Raw genomic sequence first — 21836 nt, 5'->3', positions numbered from 1 at the left:
TTTGTCCCTTAAGTGTAAAAAAAAAAAAAAAAAAAAAAGCTTGAGAATCAAACATGAGAATTTAATATTTTAATGCAATCGAGTTGCCTCCAGCAGAAATGAAATTGCCCAAAATCAGCTAATTATAGTCCAGTAGGCTCTAGTCCAATTTAATATGGGCCTGAGCCCTTAACTGATGGGCTTATAAGTTGTTGACATATACTTTCACAGGACAAAACAGGCCTAGAATAAATATACAACCCATTATTACCATCCCTATTCAGTCTCCTCTTCCTCAATCGCACTTACTCAAAGAGCGAAACAGAAGAAAAAGGCGAACAGAAAGGAAAAACCGATATCACTGCCTTGTCAATGGCGGGAAAGCAGGTGCCCGGCGAAGGCATATCGGCGAACCTCGCCGGAATGTCGAAGAATCAACTATATGATATAATGTCTCAGATGAAGGTAAAAGAAAAAAGAAAAGATTTGCTCTTCCTCTAAACATATCATGAACTGAGTCTTGGATTCACTGAATCTCGAATTGCTTTTTCGATTTTCTTTCATTACAGAAAAATTCTTTGGATAGAATTTTATTTTTTTATTGATTTTTGGTAACGGGATTTTTTTTTTTAAATTTGTGCAGCAATTAATTGAACAGAACCAGCAACAAGCGAGACAAATCCTAATCCAAAATCCGGTTCTCACTAGAGCCCTCTTTCAGGTACTGATTAATTTGAACATTTTTTAATATAAAATGTTTTGTCTGTTGGGTATCATTGTGTTTATATTTTGAAGTGTTATTTAAAAAAAAAAAATCGTTTTGGGGTCCAGATCACTGTTCGTAGGGTTAAAGATAGAAAGTGAACTGTTATATCCTTGAATATCACTGTAGAAACTGGGAATAGCTTTTATGGAAAAAAAGTTCAGTCTTTTCACGGTAATCTGCGAATCTAAGAGCAAGGGCCATTTTGGGGCAGCGTTTTGTCAAATTGGATTCTTGATAGTCAGTGGTTGCAGAATCACTGTTTGCGTAAATTGGGGGTAGGCAGCTTTTGTTTGATAGTGGGTTTTAGCGTTTTGGCTCTGCAATTGCCTCTCTGGAATAGGTTGTTAACAGGTCAATTTATTATTGTTATTATTATTATTTCCACAAAACGGAGCCTTAGAAGTATATCTGGAAAGATTTTTTCCCCTTCTTTTTTGGGAGGAACTGTATGTTCTACTCATCCCCTGAGAAAAATATAAAAATTACTGCATGATTGATAGTAACCGTCTTCTAGGATTGTGAAATGGTTCCTGCAAGTTAGAATTTAGGTTTTGAAAGAACTATTTAGGACGGGAAAAATGTGTGGATTAAGGTATTAAGTGAGTTGTTTGTTTTCATTAGCTTCAGGTTATTATAATTTTGCCGCTCTTTTCTTAGTTAACAGTCCTGATATCTTTATGTAAAATTGAGCTTGGCGATTTAGTTGGCCTTAGATACTTTACCTGTACCGTGGCTAATTTCAATTCTGGCTTTCACCTTTAGCTAACCTCTACTTTCCTTCCGCTACCATGAGATTTATATTTTTGTGTCATTAATTGATGTCTATAAAGTCATGGTGATATTAGTGTTACAAATTTAGACTATTTTGAAGTTCTTATCCAACTTACTGGATACTAAAATTTTGTAGAGACTTTAGTCACAAGTGAGGTAATTGCTTTTTTTCTTTCGTGGGACTCTAGCTACAACATATTCTCTAAAAAGATCATGGTCTTTGAAGTTCAAAATGTTCAATTGTATTCACCTTCCAGTCTAGCTTCTCTACTATGCAAATGTACTTCCCCTTGTAAATTATGGAAACATTTTTCTTTTCCTTTTTGGATGGTAGGTGGTGGACAGGATGCCAGCCTCTTGAGGACTGTCATGTACTAGTATAGATATCACCAGTTCTTTTCTTTTTTTTTGGAGGGAATAGATATCACTAGTTTTGCTTTAGGCCAAGATTTGATAGCTTGGAGGTTAGGACCTAGCAAAGAAAATATAAGTCCTGGTCATTTTGTAAAACAATCTGAGAAGCTCTTCATGGAGCATTATCCAGCAAGATAGTTCTTTTCGTTCATTTTCATTTAGCTGAATTTAATGGAGTTAGAACTCAACTTGTATTGATGCTTGGTTGAATTTGTTTAGTATTTGATATTGAAAGTCATGGATTGTCTGTTAAGCTGCCTCTTTAGCTATTGACAAAGTTCTTTTTCAGGCACAAATTATGCTTGGAATGGTGCAGCCCCCACAAGCGGTACGTGTTTTGTTTGTTTATTTGCTTGTTTTTGGAATCTTGTTCAAATTATACTTTTTGACATAATATCACTGTGCTGCGTTTTAGTGATCATTTCATTGCTTCTAGATCCCAAATGTGCAGCCGGCAGCATCACAAAATCCTCAGCCATCAAAATCACCGATTCAGCAGTCAAATATCCAGACTTCTTCACCAGTTCCAGGACCAACAATAAAGCAGGAGCCAAATATAAAGCAGGAGCAGAACCTGCCAGCAACTACAGTATCTTCAGCTTCTGCTCTTCCTTCAAATCTTCAACCTCCATCCTTTCCATCGCATCCCTCACAGTCCACACAGCAGCCAAAGGGACATATTGCTACCCAACCGACACAAATGCCCATACGTCAATCCTCTCAATTACCTAATATGCCTCATCTTCCACATCATGCTGCTGCTCAGCCACCTTCACACCTACAAGCACCGATTCCCTCAGCCTCTAACCAGCTGCAGCAGCCAATGCAGACTACTAGCGTATCACATCTTCCCCCACTACAACCTCCATTACCAACACAACAAAGGCCTCCAGTGCCCGGGTTCCCTCATCAAGGTCAATCCCAGATGGGATTAAATGTGGGTTTTCAGCATTCCAGTGCACCTCAGCTGCATCCTTCCCAACCTGTCTATCATGTAAGTTTGGAACTTATGTTTTGAGGTTAAAGAAACTTAGTTTTTGATGTCTTACTTAAAAAGAATCTTAGTTTCTGAAAGCTTAACTTGTCTGACGTTTTTAATCTCAGTCAGGCACAAGACCTCCAGCTGGTCCTGGGCATTCATTTCTGCAGGGACAACCTCCACATCCAATTCAGGCCCCATTACAGCCACCATATCAGGTACAGCTTTTGATGCTCGATTTTCTGGGTTGACATGCTTTGTACAGTGGTTTCATTTCGATGCCTGGGTTTTAGTAATTTGTTCACTATCAATCACTTGAAAAAGTTAAATTTGTCCACCACATTTTTGCAGTTAATGCAATTCTTAGGTTTTGACAAAGGAGATGCTGCATCCCTTCCTGATACTTCATCCTTGAACGTTTATAGGTTGGAGGCTCACAATTAGGGACGGACTTCAATCAAATTGCAAGCTCCAATCAAGCTGATAGGGGATCTCCTTGGATTCCTGGAATGAAACAAGAGAGTGCTTCTGCGGCGCAGCTTTCAGGACAACCACAATTCCCTGGCCAAATGGGCACAGGCAATCAGCAGCCTCGACCTCCTTCGGTAGCTTATCCAGCCTTTTTGAATTTCATTTTGTGCATGAGTTTTGGTCAAACATGGTTGCGCCACCCTTTTTGAAGGCACTAATATATACTGGTGATGATTGTGCAGTTGACGCCTGAGATGGAAAAGGCCTTACTTCAACAGGTCATGAGCCTCACTCCAGAGCAGATTAACCAGCTACCTCCAGAACAGAGGAATCAAGTGTTGCAGTTGCAGCAAATGCTGCGTCCATAAGAGCTTTCGTGATAGAAGCATTAGATCGTGCTCTTTGGGATTTTGCCAACTAGTGGCGTCTCTGGCTGTTCGTTAGGCTATTTATCAATCAATATATGGCATGGAGAAACAATGCTGTTGCCAAATGTCTGGCATATGTATATTATCGTTTCATTTTGTCTTATTTTATGCATCAGAAAAAGTTATTGCATTTTTATGGACAAGGACATAAATGGCTTTCAGGTCAACTGTTTCTGCTGATTTTTATGTAATTTCACAAGATGTACATTCATTTTTTCAGGTTGTAATTCACTTCGAACACAAATTAAAGATAGAACCAATTTTTAAACAGACACAAATTTTTGTGAATCTCACATAGTAAGTAAAAATGATGCACGTGTAATAATTTGAGCCTCACAATTTTTTTTTTTAAAGCCAATTATGATCATGAACCTTTGAAGGACAGTCATCAGATATTCAGAATGGCCATTCCTGCCCCAAGTTCCATTTTAACAGCAAATGGCTGAGATATTGATTAAATCATCATCCTCTCCGTCTGTCTTGTTTCGCATAATCTTATTTATCCATTCTGATTTTCATTGTCCTGCTCTCACTCTTCGATGTTCTCACACTTTTCTTTCACCTCAATATTTTTCTCTAAACTCCCGAATGCATATATATTAAGCTCCAGACGATCATAGTACCAACTTAACGGTAACATCTGGACGTCTGTTTACTATTCACCAAGACTCTAACAATCCTGAATTAAAACAGCTCTAATCATTCAAATGGAAGTTTCTCTCATGTAATTATGAAGATGGAAAGTGATTACAATGCCAATGTATTCACTAATGGAATTCACAATCTAAGGAACGATCCATTTATGATGTCATCAATTCCAAAACCATGCAGGTGGAACCTCCATAAGATTTGGCTGTGACAGGATTATTTCAAAATTGAGGTTGGAGGACAAATTACCTCCACAAGAAAATTTTGAGACAAATAGCACTTGTACAGTACATACAGGATTAGCATTCATTGCTAAAATATAATGGCATCAGAACCCTTCATTTAGAATAACTTCGCTATCATGATGACTTTCTCAACATTGGATCAGCAGTCATTCCAACCAACATTTTCAGTTATCTTGGACGCGTTAGTTTACCACCACCAAGGATGCGATACAAGGATGTTCTGTACATTAACCTGCAAGTAAGAAACAAGTTAGTTTTATAACTGCATAAAACAAGTTAGTTTACCGCCACTAGGAAAGTGCTATAGATGCCCTGAAATTTTTTTTCATGAAGATTCCATTATAGTCACTCATGCAAGCAATTTGAAAAAGTTGGAGCTTTCAAGCATATGCTGGCAACTGTAACTCATGCATAAACGATTCAAGTTTGAAGATTTCTACCAGGCAGTACACAAGTAGAAATCTATACATAAAGGACAATAAATATACAAATGGCTCTAGTTAAACACTATCTACTGTTCCACTTGTTGATCAAAATTTATTTTCTTTTTATCATTCCTCCTTATCCAAGAGGTGTCTAATGATCATGACTTCAGTATTACAGAAGCCAATGCTTCCAATAGGTGGTAATGCATGACAAAGATTATATTCATTGTTAAACCTGCAGCATGATGGCTAACAGGAACTACTAGTATGATAAAAGACACTGTTTTATCCACACAAGCACTATGGAGTTACATGTACAACCAGTCCATCTTCGAAAAGAACATATTTAATTTCTCAGCTAACCAAATATGGACTGAGAAACTTCAATCCATGGATTACCTCAACAGGAGAGTTCCCAGATTGCCTCCTCTCACTTGATGCCGCTAGAAAGAATTAAGGGAATCCACACTTGATGCCTAATCAAAGTCCTCCATAGTAGAAACATCAGAATCTTCATCATCTTCCCACTCAAGGTCTCCATCTTCATCAGCATCACTTTCATCAACATCAGAAACCTCCATTGAAGCCTCACCTTCACCCTGCATTATGTTTAAACAATACAATTCAGACAGGGTATGATCCTTCAAACAACAGAGGCCAATAGTGGATTCCCCATGCAAATACAAAACATTTCACGACATCCGAAATAGAGTAACTCACATGAGCGAACTCAGAGAAATGGTCAGACAGGGTATGATCCTTCAAATTCGAGACTCCAATGCTTTCCTTCTCTTTGGAATCACCCTATATGCAGTCAAATGCAACATACACTTAGCTAATTTGAAATGAACAAAAGAAAAATATAGAAGATTACCAACAAAATCCAAACAAAGGTGAGTGCGTTTAGCAGCTCTAGCTGTTTTCATGAATTTGAATATGAAATCACAACTTACAATTTCTCCTTTTATCTGCTCTATATTGTTCTCTACTTCATGAATATGCTGACTAAGGGCCTGTTGAACAGTGTTAGACAAAGTCAGAAAAAGTGTATTAATCATTCAGATGCAACTAGTACCTGACAATCTACATCATGAGAATAATTTGGTAAAATCAACACAAAAAAAAAAGAAATAGAAACATAAAGATGAAGAAAAACCTCATAGCGTTGCAAAGCCACTCTCCGTTTCAGAGCTTTTGCCTTTGTCAAAAGATTTCTAGGCCTTAGGCTAATGGGTCGTCGATAATTCTTTCCACGATAGAATATAAGAACATAACCTTTTGGGACTCTTTCTATTGCCACTAGTATGCCGCCACTTTCATATTCCAATAGCCTTGCTGTTTCTTCGACAAAAGCAAGTTCCTTTTCTTTCGATAACAACTTTACTAGTTCTCTATGTTTCCAATGGAGATGCATGTTCTCAATAACACCATCAAAGACACCACGAATGCCTAGGAGATACCATAATCAGATTGTGCATTTTCCATTTTCATTTTGCATTGGAAGAAAATTAGTTGAGTTAATTAGATGAGGATGAAAACTCACCAATCGGCAGGTATGCCTTCATTCTTAAACCAACCCTACGAAACATAACCCGTTCCTCATCTGTAATCGTTTCCTGGTCATCATCTGGATCAGCTGGAATCCAGGATGACACCATCTTAGCTAATAATCTCTCTGCTTTGAGCTTCTTGGCTTGGGCCTGTGGACACATGCAAGAACCTTTATCAATAGATACAGAGAGCCACTAACGTGCTAAACTAACTTCAAAGAATCTAGGAGCTAATGATTGCAATAAACAGTCAGCAACAATACAAATCCCTGAACAGCAATCAAGAACAAAATTCAAGAGTCCAGTAGCACCCATACTTCAGTCACCTTATTCCGAAATGTAGCAAGTGCTGTCTTTCTTATTTGGGCCCGAGCCCCATTTGAATTGGAAATCAACTTTTCTGTAATGACCTTCTACTATAGCAGTTTCCCATTTCCTTGTTCTAACATGATCTAAGACACGGATGTCCCATTAAAAATTGATAATTGAAGACAGAGACAGATACATGCATTCTCAAAAAAATGCCATATTTGAAAGGCACACTTACAATGGCTAATTTATGTTCCAGTCGCTTGACTACCCTGGCTGTCTTTGATCTGGATGCTTCCTCTATCATCGTCTCACGGTCTTGTCTAGATATTTCTCTTCCCCACCTGGCTTGAGCCTCATAAAACTCTGCCAAAGTACCAGCAAGTGGTTCTCCACCCTGACCCACTGGTGCTGTATTGCTTGGTCCAATCTTAGCTTCCTCTTCAACAGTTTGTGATTGTTTTGTCATCTCCTGTCTTTCTGCTAAAGCAGTAGCTACACTTGGGGGCAGGAAATCTTTACCCCTATACATGACTATGAAATATTTGTTTCTGAGCAGCAAAACCCCTCCAGTTAAACTCTGCAAACCAGTTCAACAGTCAATCTACCCCAAAATTTTCACGTTGACCATCTCCAAAAAAGTACCCATTTTTTTCGACCTTCCCAATCAATTATACATGTATAGCACACGCTGATCACTAAACCATTTTTTCCATAGTTAAAAATTAAATCGAACCACGAAGCAGTTCCAGTGGTGTACTATACTAACATGAAGAAAATGAGGTAGTAATTTTCTATAAACTGTCCTTCCCCTGTTCAATATAGTACAAGTTTTAGCTAAGTTAGTTTCACCCATCTTGGATAGTGTTTCTTTACCCATTTTACACCGAGTTATACAAGATGCTCAGGAAAAGAGAAAGCCAAGGAACACAAAAGAAAAGACACGAAATTACTAAACAAGCTAAAAAGTTTGCGTCATACCTTCAACTCATCAGCCATCAATTTGTTGTTAGTATTTTGTATTCCACGCTTCACAGCAATTTTCACAATTAAACTTTTTTCCCAGAGCTTGATTATTGCAGCTGCTAAACCTTGATGATTTCTATTCCTCCCTAATAAATACAATGGAAGATAATCAATAAAATAAAAAAATCTATATTCTACACTACAGAAAAAAATGATTTAAGGTGCTTATCTTTACCAAGAGCAAAATGACAAGGAAGTGATTTAGCAAGTTTTCGTAAATTAGTCATTTCTGCATTGGTTAGATGTGATCTCATTCCAACAGGGATAAGCCGGAAAGGCGTTTTATAACCAGGAATTGTCTGAGGAAGTAAATCAGCATCAACAGGATGTACTCCTGTTCCCCACCAATCTTCAAACCGTGGACCTAAACCATCTAGCAGACTATTGTATTCAATTTCCTCTTCCGTCATGCTTTCAACACCATTAGTGACAGCTGGGTTTGACTTTTCCAGAACAGGATAGACAATGCCATTCTTTGTGGCTAGTGAAGTACCAGAAGGGGAAACATTTGGGACAAAAGGAGTTTCACCTTCTCCCCCCTCAGATTGGGATCGTGATAAAGGCCCCTCATAATTAGTCCCTCTGTAGACCACCATCACACTTCCTGACCTCCATATAACTAGTCCCCTGGTTCGACGCTGCATTAAAAACAACAACATTAGCACCAAATTAGCAGTTCTTTCCAAAAGAACTCTTTGCTTCTGTATCTAAGCTACACAACAGTGTGCTGATTCCTGATATTATCTGCTCTCTTAAGGAAGAAGCATCATAAACAAACATCACATTTATCAGCATGGAACTAAGGAAGTAATGAACAAATGTTGGTGTGCTAAATGATACGAGCTGGAGTCCTGCAAAGAAGGAATATAGCTACTTATATCTGGTCCTTATCTCAGAGGCGAATTCCATCTTGAAAGTCCAATCAACCATCTGGAACTTGGCATCCAACTCTATGAGATCTTTACTTTTAACTTTTTGATAATGAATATTGTAGTTCAAAATCCAAGACCTTTCACAGGCTAATTGTCCATACACTATCTCTTTTTGTTTTACTAATCTATTTCCCTTATAAGTTGTTTTTTTTTTTCCCTGAAACGATAGAAAACCTTATAAGTTGTTGGATAGTCATTTTTTAAATCCCGAACAGCTGCCAGTACATCAATAACTTGCAATAATTGCCTTTTAGATTGAAAAGCTAAAAAAAAAAATCACACAATTTTGACACGGTGAGTGAGCAAAATTAGTTTGCTATGTACTTATTATTATGAGCATTCACTTTCCAATGACCACTAATACGTACATATGTACCTATGTGCGTAAATGTTGTAGGTATGTTCTTAGACATACTGGCTACCAAAAATTCTTTGGCTGTTGATGAGCTATAATTAAGTATATCTAATAACAGTGAAGATAACCGGAAAAAATTGAACATAAGACCACCTAGTATTTTATTTTGGTACTTTAGACAAGCTCCCAGTTTCTTTTGGTAAAAGATTAGCATCAATGTCCAGTTTACAGTCAGTTCCTCTGCATCAACTTGCAAAACTCCCTTCCTAGAACTTAACCAGAACAGGATCCTTAAGCTTTCCTATATGACTGATAGTCTAGATCCCAAGCATTTATCTCTATTATCTTCGTTACTTGTGTTCAACCCTACTTCTGCAAGTTCAGTGCATTTCCTTACCCATTCCAATCTCCAATTGATGCCCTAGGCTTAACCTTTGCTCCATTCTTTCCATCAATACCCACTTTTAAAAAATCCCTGTTCTAACAAGATAGGGCTATTTATACATCAAGACCTTTGTCTCAGATCTTATACTTCCATATTCATTCTCTCCATGCATCAGGAAGGTTAACTAGCTGGCCTATTATTGTCTCTCAACTTAAAATTGGTTTAGCTAGTTCACGGATAAACACATTCTAGTATCATCCGCATTGACCACAACTACTGGTTAAATTCTTAGACCTCTTTGAATCATCCATACCCTACGCCAAACCAAGTACGATAAACTTAATCACAAATACAAATCTCAACTCATTCTAATGTGGCCTACATCAGACAACTTCAATTAATTTAACCAAAGCAACAAACTTGGGAACAACAATTCTAACATTTATTAAATTCACATCAATAATTAAACACAAAACTTATTTGACATTATTCCAAGAGTTGGCGTTACGCCGTACAAACCTCAACAATCTCATGAGCCGTCTTCATATCATGAGCTAAAGACTCATGAAACTTCAACCTAACAAGCTCATTCTTCCTCCATTTATCGTGAATCTTCTCCAACACTTCCCCTGTTACCCCTGCCTTAGCCACATTTATCCTTTCCCTCAATGTCATCCCCATTCTCCTCAACCTCCTCAGCTCCCCATCTTCAATTGTCAACTCAGCCAAAGTCGGCGCCTTTGGCGTCCTCCTCTTCCCCAAAACCCCCTCCTCTGCCTCCGCCGCTGCCGCCAACTCCTCCTTTTCCCACGGCAATAATGTCGAATCTGCGTCCTCCCCATCTTCAACCAACATCATGTCCGGCCTGACCCAATCCCTCTTCAACAAATCCCCCAACTTCTCCTCCCCATTCACCCGTCCCACATCCTCAACCCGACCCGGAACTAAGGCCGAGCCGGGTTCCTCAATGCCATCCTCCTCTTCGTCATCATCCGTACCCAACCCGAGGTTCCTCAACCGGAGCACAATTCTGTCGATTGCGGAAGTCACGGGTCGACCCGGTTCGCCAGTGACCCGGGAGTCCTGGATTTCGGGTTGGAGGGTTTTGGGGTTTTTGTAATGAACAGGAGGAAGTAGGTTGGAGGAGGGCCATTGATTCAGCCAAGAAGAAGAATGTTTGGTGGTGGTTCTCGCAGCATCCGGGTTTTGAAAAGGCTTTTTGGGAATTCTGCCGGCGGAGGTGGTAGCGGGGGCAGTTGGCCGGAGAGAAGAGGAAAAGGGTTTAAGGAAATAGAGAGAGAAAGAGGGTTTCCTAGAAGTGGAGGAGAAGAAGTGGGGTGGCAGTGGCATTTCCGAGAATTTCGCGGTTGACATGGCCATTTATGAACCAAATTCAGCTTCTTCGGGCAGCATAGCAATGAAGTTCTGAAAGTGAAGAAAGCAGGATTGTTTAATTTTATTTTATGTGAAGCTCGGAGAAGATGAGGTTTTAGGGAGGAAGACGATGAGAAGGAAGTTTTGGCTATGGTGAGTGAGACGGAGGTTGTGATTGTGAGATTTTTGGATTTTTTTTTTTCAGATATTTTGCTTGCTTACGTGGCACTGTCAGTTTGTACACGTCGGACCAGAATCATTAGATTTAATCGGCTTTGAAGTAAAGAATTTTTTGCATGTGTAAACTAGAAAGAAAAAGAATTTTGAAGTGATGTTTTATGTGCTTGATTTCTTTCTAAAATATGCCAAACCCAAGAAAAAAAAAATTTAGAATTGATATACTACAAGAATAATTGCCTTAATAAAGAAAATGCGACTTTTTAAATATTGTTCTGGTGCTATTCTGTGACATGCATTTTTCGGAAAAAGCTATCTTCCAAGCTCTTCATAAATTTGTAATATGCATATATGTTTTTGTATCAGTTCTTTGGAATATTGAAGCCTGAGAAGTGTGATCTGCAGATCTTTCAGGAATTATAACAGTATATTGTTTTGCTTTATGAAAGATTGAAAGTGAATTCATAACAAACCAGCAGTGCACTTGATCTAAGAAGAAAAGTTAGCATACATCAGGGGGAAAAAAATGAAGTTCTGGGGTGGATCTAAGGCCATATTTTCATTGCAGGGCAAAATAAGCATTTCTCAGTCATACATACATGTGGCAAAACAATATACAGATTGAAAAAATTTTCTTAGGACCCTATACTTAGCATTAGCAACTACGGGTTTCCCGTGATTCTAACTACATTGCTAAAGTTAACATCAGCGTCAAGGAATTGAAGCTCTTCTAATCAAGGGAGCTGGGGAATTTAAGACTTCCTGACCAAGTTCATTTATCTTGTTCAGGAGAAGCATTTGCTCCATCTCAACCTGGGAAATGTACTGTTCTTGAGCATCATGCAGTGTTTCCAGCTCACTCAGTGATGCTGAAAGTCCTTCAAGATTGCCATCCTCTATCAAAGACTGAAACTTGATCATATTTTGCTTCATCTGATAAAAGAATTGCATCAGTACATGCAAGATTCAGAGTGCGTATAAGGCGCATTATCTGGAACATGGAAGAGAAATGGAATGTAAGAGAAGCGTGAGGTTCTCACCTGTTTAGAAGTTCGCTTGCGTGCTTGAATTGAAAACGACTCAGAGTCTGGTGGCTTCTTGTCCAATTCTGGAACTCGTCTAGTTACTTGAATATGGATCTCACCATTTTTTACATTCTGTAGTGGTATCCATTTTTCGGACATCTGATTTGGAGGTAATCTCTTGTATTCTACAACGCAGTCACCTATGCTTGATGTAGGCAGCAGAGCATTGTGGTCTTTGACGTGCAACTCAAGTGGACTACCATCATCAGGAAATTCAAAGGTCTGATGCCATTGTGGATATAGAGTTTTATACACAACCTGCAATCAAAAGCAGAACAAAGCAAGTTCAACAATGCAGTAATATAAAACAGTATATAATACTAGTATTTTTGGATTCAAATATTCATGCGATTGGTATGTCCACCTAAGGACTATAACATATAATAGATTCAGTAGTTTTTGCAACCAATCTAAAAAATTGGGGAATGGGACAAGGATCTGAAAGCCTTTCTTACTGCCATAAGTGTAGAAGACAGTTGTGAGTACATTGCAGTACATACAACATAGTCGTGCGGTGTTGGAGACCACTAATGTCAGCATTTTATAATCATAGAGCCAAAGAGAAACCACTTATAGGTAATAAAGAGCTAGAACTAACAAGCAAAGCAATTTTGCAAATACCACATTTTCTAACCTTAGTCCTCCTTTTCAAGTTTCCGTAGTGTACTCTCACATATGGATCACTTGTTCCTCTCAGATCAGCAGCAAAGAGATCTCTTCCTTCAATAAGAACAAGCTCAACCAATCCATTGTCTGTAGATCCGTGCAATCCCTGATAAAACACAAAAAGTGGTTGAAAAGTTAGGAAACATATGAGTTGAAGTCATGAAATTGCAGCTGAGAATATAGTGAAGCCAATGACATTGCAACCAGAGATGTATGATCACATAAATGCTCTAAACATGCACATCTACAAAGATTTGCATTGTAGAAGCATTTTACTAGCAACGGAGCATTATTCCAAAATCTGGCCTAGATGTTGGCATTTTAAGAGCATTGTACATCTACAAAAAATAGGCATGGCACACAGTAATCCTCTTAAATAAAACAGAGTCCCATGGCTGTCTTGCTTCAAAAATAAAAATCTGACAATTGGAAACATGAACAAGCTGAAATTTTAATTTGGCATACCTTTGATCCTTCATTATCCTCAACTCTCACTGCTTCTATATGAAGATGCAGCTCTCCGGAATTCACTTTTTCAAGAGGGATCCAAACATCCCTTGCTGATCCCTCAACAAGGCCTTCCATATTTACCCGAGCACCACCTATGCTTTCTTCTCTGAATGTTTCTTCAGTATAGCATTTTATTTTGAGATATTCACCATCTCCTATTTCATCAAATTCAAACTTCTGATTCCAAGTAGGATCTGAAGTATGTGGGACAGTTCTAGTTCTTCGAATTGCCTGAAAAGAAGATTTATGACCATCACAATTCTAGTATCAGTAGTCTACATTAGCAGATGTTAACATCATGTGCCTTGCATAGTGCAATGATCAAATTTGCTTTTTAATCAATCAATGATATAGAATTTTCTTCAAGAAAGGGGTCACAATTTTATTAAAATACAGAGAGTAACTGAGTCCAACAAGGGTTAGAAGGGCTTGATTAAGGAACAGAGAAAAGGATTGTACCTTCCCGTACTGCAATTTAACAAAAGGGTCTGACTTCCCAAGTCTGTCTTTCACAACAAGGTTTTTTCCTTCTGTAACAGTTACATAAATTTTTCTTCCTGTTGTTGGAAGAAATTTTGATGACCCATTGAGTGCTTGCCTTGAGCCAATCCTTGAACCATTCATGCTATGTGAACCATCAGAAAAATGCCATTCTTTCAAGACAAGTTTCACTTTCAACTGCAGATGTCATTCCAAGCAAAAAAGTAGCTCTGTCAGTTCATGCTCTTATTGAGGAAAATCTTAACAAGAATTATATCTTGTGCATGCTTGATGAGCTAAAAGAATGAAACCTTTAGGCATGTCCAGTATTTTAAATAAGATATTTCATATGATGTTAGTACAATAGGAGGAAAAAAACAACTTAAATAAGTGAAAACTGCAACATATGAGATTGACATCATACTGTATATTCATCACATTCAGAATTGTTTGATGATTGGAAGAATTTAAACTTCGTGGACGGATGACCCAAACTTTCACATTACCAAAAAGCCTCTCATCTTTATCTTTAATTCCTGATGTATATCCTATTTATTCAAGCTATCTTTAATTGATTGCTGATGTATTTCCTCTCATATTTATCTTTAATTGATTGATGTGAAACTGAAGCTTTCAAGGAGAGACCAGAGCACATATTTGCGGTTTGGAAAGAGAAAGAAGAAGAGGGGGGGGGGGGAGTACATAGACACAGAGCAGGAGGATGATATAGCCAACATCCTCCTATCAACCCTTCCCACCCTCCCCTCAACCCTGACCAACCAGGATCAAAACTAAAAATAACAAGAAAAAGCTCAAGAACAAAGGCATGGTGTCTCAGGCATCTAATTGAGTGAGTTCCACTTTATGTGCCAAGGCAGTTGAAAAATGATATCACTACATCTCTTAGTAATTATGCTTTAAGAATTTGTCGAAATAAAAAATGGATCAATTCTGTTCTTCTGTGCTAATGTGCACTTTTGTATAGCTCATTGAACCTTTGTCCAGATATTGTATACATTTGACACTATCAATACAATTATTGTTTCAAGAAAAAAAAATGTAAATGCAGGTGAACACGAATTGAGGACCTTCACTCACTAATATAGCTTTATCTCAGAGGAATAAGCTAAGACATGCATATTTTGCGAATATAGTGGAACGCATAAATTAACATTACTCAAAACATCCCCAGTTCATACCTCTCCAGAATTTATTCCCTCAAAAGGAACAGTCATCTCGACTTCTTTTCCACAAATCTCCGCACGCCTCGCTATCACGGTGGAGTCCGCACCAGTTGCCCAGAATATTGTTGAGTCATCCGCAACATATCTTATCTATGTTTGTGGAAATAAATTAGACACTTCATTAACATGTAATTGATGTGAAGATTAAAATAAAGAACTCTCTTTCTCTTTTTTTTTTTGGGTGGTAATTCATGATGTAATTTTTCATGTTGTTCCATTAATGGATTGCAAACAGAAACACAATGTTGAATTTTTGTTATATGCTGCCTTTGGAGACTAGAAAATCCATGCATTTTGAGAAAAAATTTTCACTATTCAGAAAATTATTTTTTAAAAAAAAAAGTATCTGGATGGAAGAATAAAGCCTTGTCCACAGCTGGAAAAACAAGTTTGATTTAACCACTAACATTGTACATACCAGAAGATAGTTATGTTTGGATAAAACAAGTCTTACAATTACCAAATAATGCTTCTTCATTGGCTAATATAGCATGCAATCCCAGCACATGAAACCCATCAAACCCATGCATTTGAAAGATAAAAATGATTTCTATAAGTTGGAAGAAAGAATAACAAATTAAGTGTACCTTGACTTCACAGCTTGTTAGGAAGTCATACTTTACACTACCCGGAGTGCACTCATAAAGATTGAACCTAACAACTCCTGTGTTGTCATGTAGAACCATATTAAATGTTGAATCCCAGCTGGGACTTGATCCTCGTCGCTCATTTGTTTTCCTGGTCAACTCTCCAAGTTCAACCTCCACAAAGGTCCTCAAATCTTTGTCATCACGGTGATCTTCCTTATGTCCATTTACCACTGAGCTCTGTTGTCTTTTCGGTGGGCTTCCCTTCAAGTTATTCCTAGAAAGTTTGCTAGCAGAAATCACTGTAACATACAGTACACCGCCTACAGCTTTCTTATACAAGTCTACCGCTGGCAAAGCAAGACAGTTACGACGAGGTTCAACCATCCTTTTACTTATTGTGTCAGAAACAAGTTTAACCTGTTACAAAATACACAGAGCTCACTATGACATTTTCTTGTCTTGACTGGTTTTTTCACAAAGCTAAAATATTCTTGTTCAAGCAGCCAATATTCAACTATGAATGTAAAGTATGTGAAACTAAGAAATTAGAACTTCAAGTTCAATTTTTTGAGCGTTCTTTAAAGCAATTTGAAAAATCTATTCAATGCATTATCATACCAGCCATGAAGAGACACCCGGAAGTTCTGTTCCAGGTAGAGATTGGCTTCCACCACTTCCAAAAGCAACACCTAGTCTCACCTCTGGAGTAGACATAAACGAGTATAAAAGTGCTCTTCCATCCAGGATCGGCATTAAAAGCATCTGTAGATGTAAATTTAGCAAAGAGACTTTAGATGTCAACAAAGGCAATAATTGAATAACTAAATTACAATGTGAAATCTAGACTCCAAGACCTCCTCCATGTAGCTAAAAGTCCCACATATATAAGTGATGAAGTCTGAGAAATAACTTCATGCTCATCCTATCCTTTTGTAACAAAAGCATTCCATTGCATGCATCGTGTTTTTTTTTTTTTGGCAGAGTGGTGAGAGGGGGGATTGGTAAGGGCGTGCAAGAGAAGAGGTGCAGACATCAGACTTTTGGGTTAGTTAGTTATCTAGGCTTTAATCAGTGAAGCTCAAATCTGGAGCTTTGGATTGAGAAACACTTCCCCAAGGGAAAAACCATCCCAAAAGCTGTTATTTTGCCAAAACTCCTTGTTTTTCTTCTAGAGATTCAGCTTAAAATTACCCGTTCAAGATTCATTACAAAAATGAGGACATAGTATAGTGCATACATCACCCTTGATGTGCATGTTATTGATAACAATTCGTGCAGTTCCCATGAGTGGTTTTGCCAACTTAACGGACAACATAATGCTCATGTCTGTAGCATCCCAGTTGAAACCAAAACGCAGAATTCTCTGTGAACATAAGCAGGCATCAGCAAACAATTCATCTAATCCTAAATAAAATTAATGAGGAAACACCTATGATTAGCCTTACAAGCAAAATAAAGGATATATATTTCAATGCTTGAAAAGCTCATGTAAGATATAGATACACTATAGCTAAATAGCAGAAATGACACAACATGAACTGTATCAAAACTCTCAAGAAATCTTTATAGCTTCCTTATCTTTATCCTTCGGACATCAGCAACCACAACTAGTCTAGTCATAACATATCAACATGTTTAATAGCAAGGAAAAGTATCTATATTTATTGAATTATATCCCTGAATTTTGAGAAGCTTTTATCAGGGTGCCATAGTGGGAAATTTTATTCAACTTTTGCAAAGTTCTCCTAATACCAACCAAATACACATTTGCTTAGTAGCCCTCTCTTCTCCCCCCAACGTCATGCGTTTCCTCATTTCATATGTCAACAATTAGCAGCGTTAACACATTTTGACATAGATTTTTCATAGAAAACAAAAGCTACAATTCAGATTGGCAAATCCGGCCATTCCAAGAATTACTAAAGTTTGATAACTAAGAATTGAATATGGTCAAAGTTTGACATCTAAGCAAGAAAAGCACACCTGATCACCTGAAGTTGACCAACTAGCTCCATGAATACCTAAGATAGGTGGGTGTGAACCTAACGAAAATTCCTGTAATTCAATCTTTTCCTGAAAAAGGACAGCAGTTTTAGCAGTAACATCTTTAGACTCTGCATGGATGCAAATTCTGTCACATGATGGAAAAGTGAAGATACTTACAATCAGGCTTGGCTTTCTATGCTTTAAACGTCTCTGCACGTTAACAAGTACAAATGAATTTAGATAATTATTCTATGATGTGAATACCAACCACAAGAAGAACTAAACAATCAAGCAATTCATCAGGAGAAGCTTTATTTGCCGCATTTCTCACTAAAACAATGACCTATAGCATAAAAGATGAAAGTTGACCAAAAACTCTACAAAAATGCAAATTATTCCACCAAGAAGATTCCAATGGTTAGTGCTATTGGTATTACAATGGGAAAAAAATGCTTGACACCAATTTTACAACTTTTGTTACATCATGCAAGTTCATGCATCTTGCATCTTCAAAAATAAAAGAAAATAAAAAGTAATAAAAAACTTCACCTTCAAAGAGAGAGAGAGAGAGAGAGAGAGAGAGAGAGAGAGGAGAACTCACCTCGACAATAGATGCGAACCTTAAGGAGAGCTTAGGCCCAATATAGTTGGGCCAAACTTCTGTTAACAGCACGTTGAGCCACTCACAGTGCTCCAAAGGTGTTGTTGACTGTACAGAAATATGAAAAATCAAGTCTAAGGATAGTTGCCTATTTGACATGCAGATCTACATAAGAAAATGAAAAAGAAAATTACCGAGGTCTGTAGTATCAGTTGCTTCCATTTTGAGTTCAAGTCTTCTGTGAGAATACGACGTTGATAACTCCCATACTGCAAATTGGGAACGTTGACAACTCATGTTACAGCCATGTATTTCCTACATCAATATTCTATCTTGCAATTAAAGCTATGCTGTAAATACTGAATCAAGTAACAAAGAGAAAGTGTCAGCCCACTGGAAAGTGAAGTTGTGTTGCCAATCCCTGACAGACCACCCCCGACCCCACCCCCAAAACAGCTCGTGCTTCTGTTCATTCATACACGGAGTAAGTGTACTATAAGAAGCAAGGCAGAGAAAAAAAAAAAGGGGAAGAACTGTCATCCAGGGATGCTGAAGCCAATAATAACTGACATGCTTCCACCATTTATATTAGGAAACAAGAAGAGAATCTACCTAAAGATTATGGCCCAAATTTTCCTTGGAAAATGTTAACATCTTCTGTTATGTGCAATTAGTTTAAGATATGTGATTAGTTATGCTATGATATTGAGAAAGCCTATATCCAGTTCAACCTACGTTACAGTCATTTTCTCATTTGAGATAAAATCTTAAAAAATTATTCAACAATTTGTCACCAGCCACACCTTGTTCTGTTTAATAATTTTCTTCATGGTACCTGACGCTCATAAAAACTTTAGGCCACAAACCTAGATCTTGGAAGCCTCATGACAATCTTATCATTGTTACAATGATCTCTAAAGTCCTTAATTTTCAAATTTAGAAGGGCATCCCTTTGCAGTGATGGATAAATTGAACAGAATTCAGGTGGGCGTCCACTGTTAATAACTTTTAGAAGTTTCAGATTGTAGAAATTAAGAAGAAAAGCACGAACAATCAACTTTGCGGACAAAAAGCTGCAAGCAAATTAAAGAGAAAAGGTGCTTGTGTGGATGTTGTACAAATTAAAGAGAAGCATAAAGACATCGACCAACTAAAATAAAAATAAAGAACAATGAAAGCCAACTAACAAAGCAAATACTAGCGTGACACTTGAAAGCAGTGATTCTTGAGTTAAGTCTTCATCACTTGCTGAATGCCTGGCTCCCTATTACTTTTCTGTTAAGAAAATTTTTAAATCATTACTTATTTGATAGATGATTTGAGAATTAGAGAACCTACAACCTCTGAAATCAGTTGATATAAAAAAAAATAGCAATCAGGCAACCAAAATGAAAAGTAGTAGTGGAAAACACGGTATTCAGTGAATAATATAGAAAAAAAATCTGGTTTAAGAAAAACCAAAACTTTATTACACTAAGCACAGGTGAAAGATCCAGAACAGAGACAGAGAAAATCTCAGAAGCCAATTAAGTCCAAATGATCAAGCACATTCAACCTTATAGTTTCAAGATTTTGCACAACCATTTAAACAAAGGAAACAAGAGTAACTCAAGGATTGAAGTATGAAGAAGACATCATAATTCACCAAACTCAGAAAAATAAAATGGTATAAGAAGCTACCTGAATAGTAGCCCAGACTGCAACGGCCAAAGGAACCCAATTTGAGAGAGAGAAAAACCACTTCTCAATACCCCAAAGTACAAACAACAGGGGAACTACGAGAGGCAAAAGAGGCTTATCCACTAGCAGCTGGTTAAAGAATTCTGTGGCTTCATTAATAGCAGAAGTTCTAGTCTTTCTTGAACCCATCGGAAATCCAAATGTACTAATCAAAACTACTCAATCAGTCCCAGTTCCCAAAATTCAATTTTTATCAGCAATCAGCTCCAACTTGACTTTCCTGGCTTGCCACCCCTGAGATTTCCCGGAAAAAATTTGAACACTCGTATAATATGTCAGAAACCAAAATCAAGAAAATCCCAGAACTTTATCTGAGAAAGTAGAGAATCCCAGAACTTAATATTTCATGTTCTGAGAATTTCTTGAAAGATAGAGTACAGAACGAATGATCATTGAGAGGTTGATAGAGTTAAATGAGCTAAATTGGAATTCAAAAGGACTGACTACTGATTCAGTTTTGGCAGGTGCAGAGAAAGAGAGAGGGGAAAAGTCTTAGTCAACGGAAAGGCCTTTGGAGGTTTCAGTTAACTGCTGCTGTTTGTTATTACGGCGTAATTATGTTAAGTACGACATGAGGCGTACTTATTTTTTGTCAGAAAATTTTGCAGATTTTGGAAAGCTTTCATTACAATATGATGTTGTCCAAAGTTAATTCTCCACATTTGCGACTTAACGGTGGATTTAGAACGGTGATATCAGACTTCGGAGTTTGGAAAGGTCAATATTACTAACTTTCTTCTAAACCCCTGTTTCTTCAACAATATTCAAGAAGGAGCACTTGACTTTGCAAAATTCAAAGAGATTGTTTGGATTGCTTTTTTTTCTTTTGGAAAGAGTTTTTGTAAAAAACTTGCTGTAGGATTTTCTGAGATATAATGCATATGAGGGGTGATTAAAACATGTGTCAAAGAATAATTTAGAAAAACTTAAACATTTTTTTTACTAAAAATGGCAATCCTAAGAAGTTCTCAATTTGTTTCTCTCAAAATTTGCTTCCTATCTGTGTCTCTCATCAACAACTTATAAAGGTCACAAACCTTGCTATTTATCCTTAATTCTATGTTTAAAATTTTTTCAGTAAAGTAGCGTTCATTTTGAGCATAGTCAACCATCTAATAATTAAAAAAAGGATTAATCTTTCATACACTATCAGTGTTTGATGAATGACAATTATGTAAAATTTGAATTTAAAATTTAACTTTTGCACAAATGTCCTGAATCCAACGATGATATTGTATACACCGTCAGTGTTGAAAAGATTTACTATTAAAAAAATGTTCAATTCTTTATTGTATATTTTGGGGAAAAATGCTTATATCATTCTATAGGATATTTCGCATGGGGCACGCTTTACCTTAATAAGATGTTTTCTTGTATTTGGTGACAAGATAATTAATGACCATGTTTACCCAAATTTTGCTACGTGGTGTAAGTTTTTTTTAGATGAAAATTATTAATTTTGATATTTTTTATGAGTCTATCTAATGGGTGGCCATTTGATAGCTGTTAAAATATAGTTCAAATGTTAAATTTTTTTTAAAATAAAGTTAATTGGAAAAAATATAAATACAATGGAAGGTAATAATTAATAATGTGTACATTCATAGAATAAATTAGGTGTAATTTATTCTGTATTAACAAATATCCATTAGACTTTTATTTAAAAATACTTTTTTTTGCATTTTCTTATTTTTCAAAAA

General features: G+C 37.2%; 3 protein-coding genes across 6 annotated transcripts; 1 reads left to right on the top strand and 2 right to left on the bottom strand.

Moving 5' to 3' along the window:
* Positions 1-248: 248 nt before the first annotated feature.
* LOC113740125 (uncharacterized) lies at positions 249-3975 on the top strand. Of its 3 annotated transcripts, none has more exons than XM_072045714.1 (7): positions 250-444; positions 623-700; positions 2220-2258; positions 2382-2924; positions 3035-3127; positions 3335-3514; positions 3623-3975. In XM_072045714.1, exons 1-7 carry the CDS (start codon positions 352-354, stop codon positions 3746-3748), a joined length of 1152 nt encoding a protein of 383 aa, XP_071901815.1. In that variant the 5' UTR covers positions 250-351; the 3' UTR covers positions 3749-3975. The 3 variants fall into 3 exon arrangements, with proteins under 3 accessions (XP_071901816.1, XP_071901815.1, XP_071901814.1); XM_072045713.1 differs by having other exon boundaries at positions 2367-2924; XM_072045715.1 differs by lacking the exon at positions 3623-3975 and having other exon boundaries at positions 249-444; positions 2367-2924; positions 3261-3429.
* A 532-nt stretch (positions 3976-4507) lies between these two features.
* LOC113740124 (CRM-domain containing factor CFM3, chloroplastic/mitochondrial-like) lies at positions 4508-11252 on the bottom strand. Its single transcript, XM_072045712.1, has 10 exons — positions 10203-11252; positions 8187-8649; positions 7967-8097; positions 7224-7565; positions 6670-6826; positions 6283-6575; positions 6080-6139; positions 5847-5930; positions 5526-5725; positions 4508-4933 (listed from the first exon to the last, which is right to left on the bottom strand). Exons 1-9 carry the CDS (start codon positions 11061-11063, stop codon positions 5603-5605), a joined length of 2514 nt encoding a protein of 837 aa, XP_071901813.1. The 5' UTR covers positions 11064-11252; the 3' UTR covers positions 4508-4933; positions 5526-5602.
* A 522-nt stretch (positions 11253-11774) lies between these two features.
* On the bottom strand, positions 11775-20785 carry LOC113738633 (uncharacterized). Of its 2 annotated transcripts, XM_072045710.1 has the most exons (14): positions 20077-20785; positions 18591-18665; positions 18397-18504; positions 17973-18005; positions 17793-17882; positions 17047-17172; positions 16428-16571; positions 15807-16226; positions 15175-15309; positions 13955-14173; positions 13451-13726; positions 12954-13091; positions 12275-12577; positions 11775-12167 (listed from the first exon to the last, which is right to left on the bottom strand). In XM_072045710.1, exons 1-14 carry the CDS (start codon positions 20263-20265, stop codon positions 11946-11948), a joined length of 2478 nt encoding a protein of 825 aa, XP_071901811.1. In that variant the 5' UTR covers positions 20266-20785; the 3' UTR covers positions 11775-11945. The 2 variants fall into 2 exon arrangements, with proteins under 2 accessions (XP_071901811.1, XP_071901812.1); XM_072045711.1 differs by lacking the exon at positions 17973-18005.
* Positions 20786-21836: the final 1051 nt, after the last annotated feature.

Source organism: Coffea arabica, chromosome 4c, assembly GCF_036785885.1.
Source record: "Coffea arabica cultivar ET-39 chromosome 4c, Coffea Arabica ET-39 HiFi, whole genome shotgun sequence".
Taxonomy (NCBI): Eukaryota; Viridiplantae; Streptophyta; class Magnoliopsida; order Gentianales; family Rubiaceae; genus Coffea; species Coffea arabica.
This window is presented reverse-complemented; position numbering and strand designations above follow the sequence as displayed.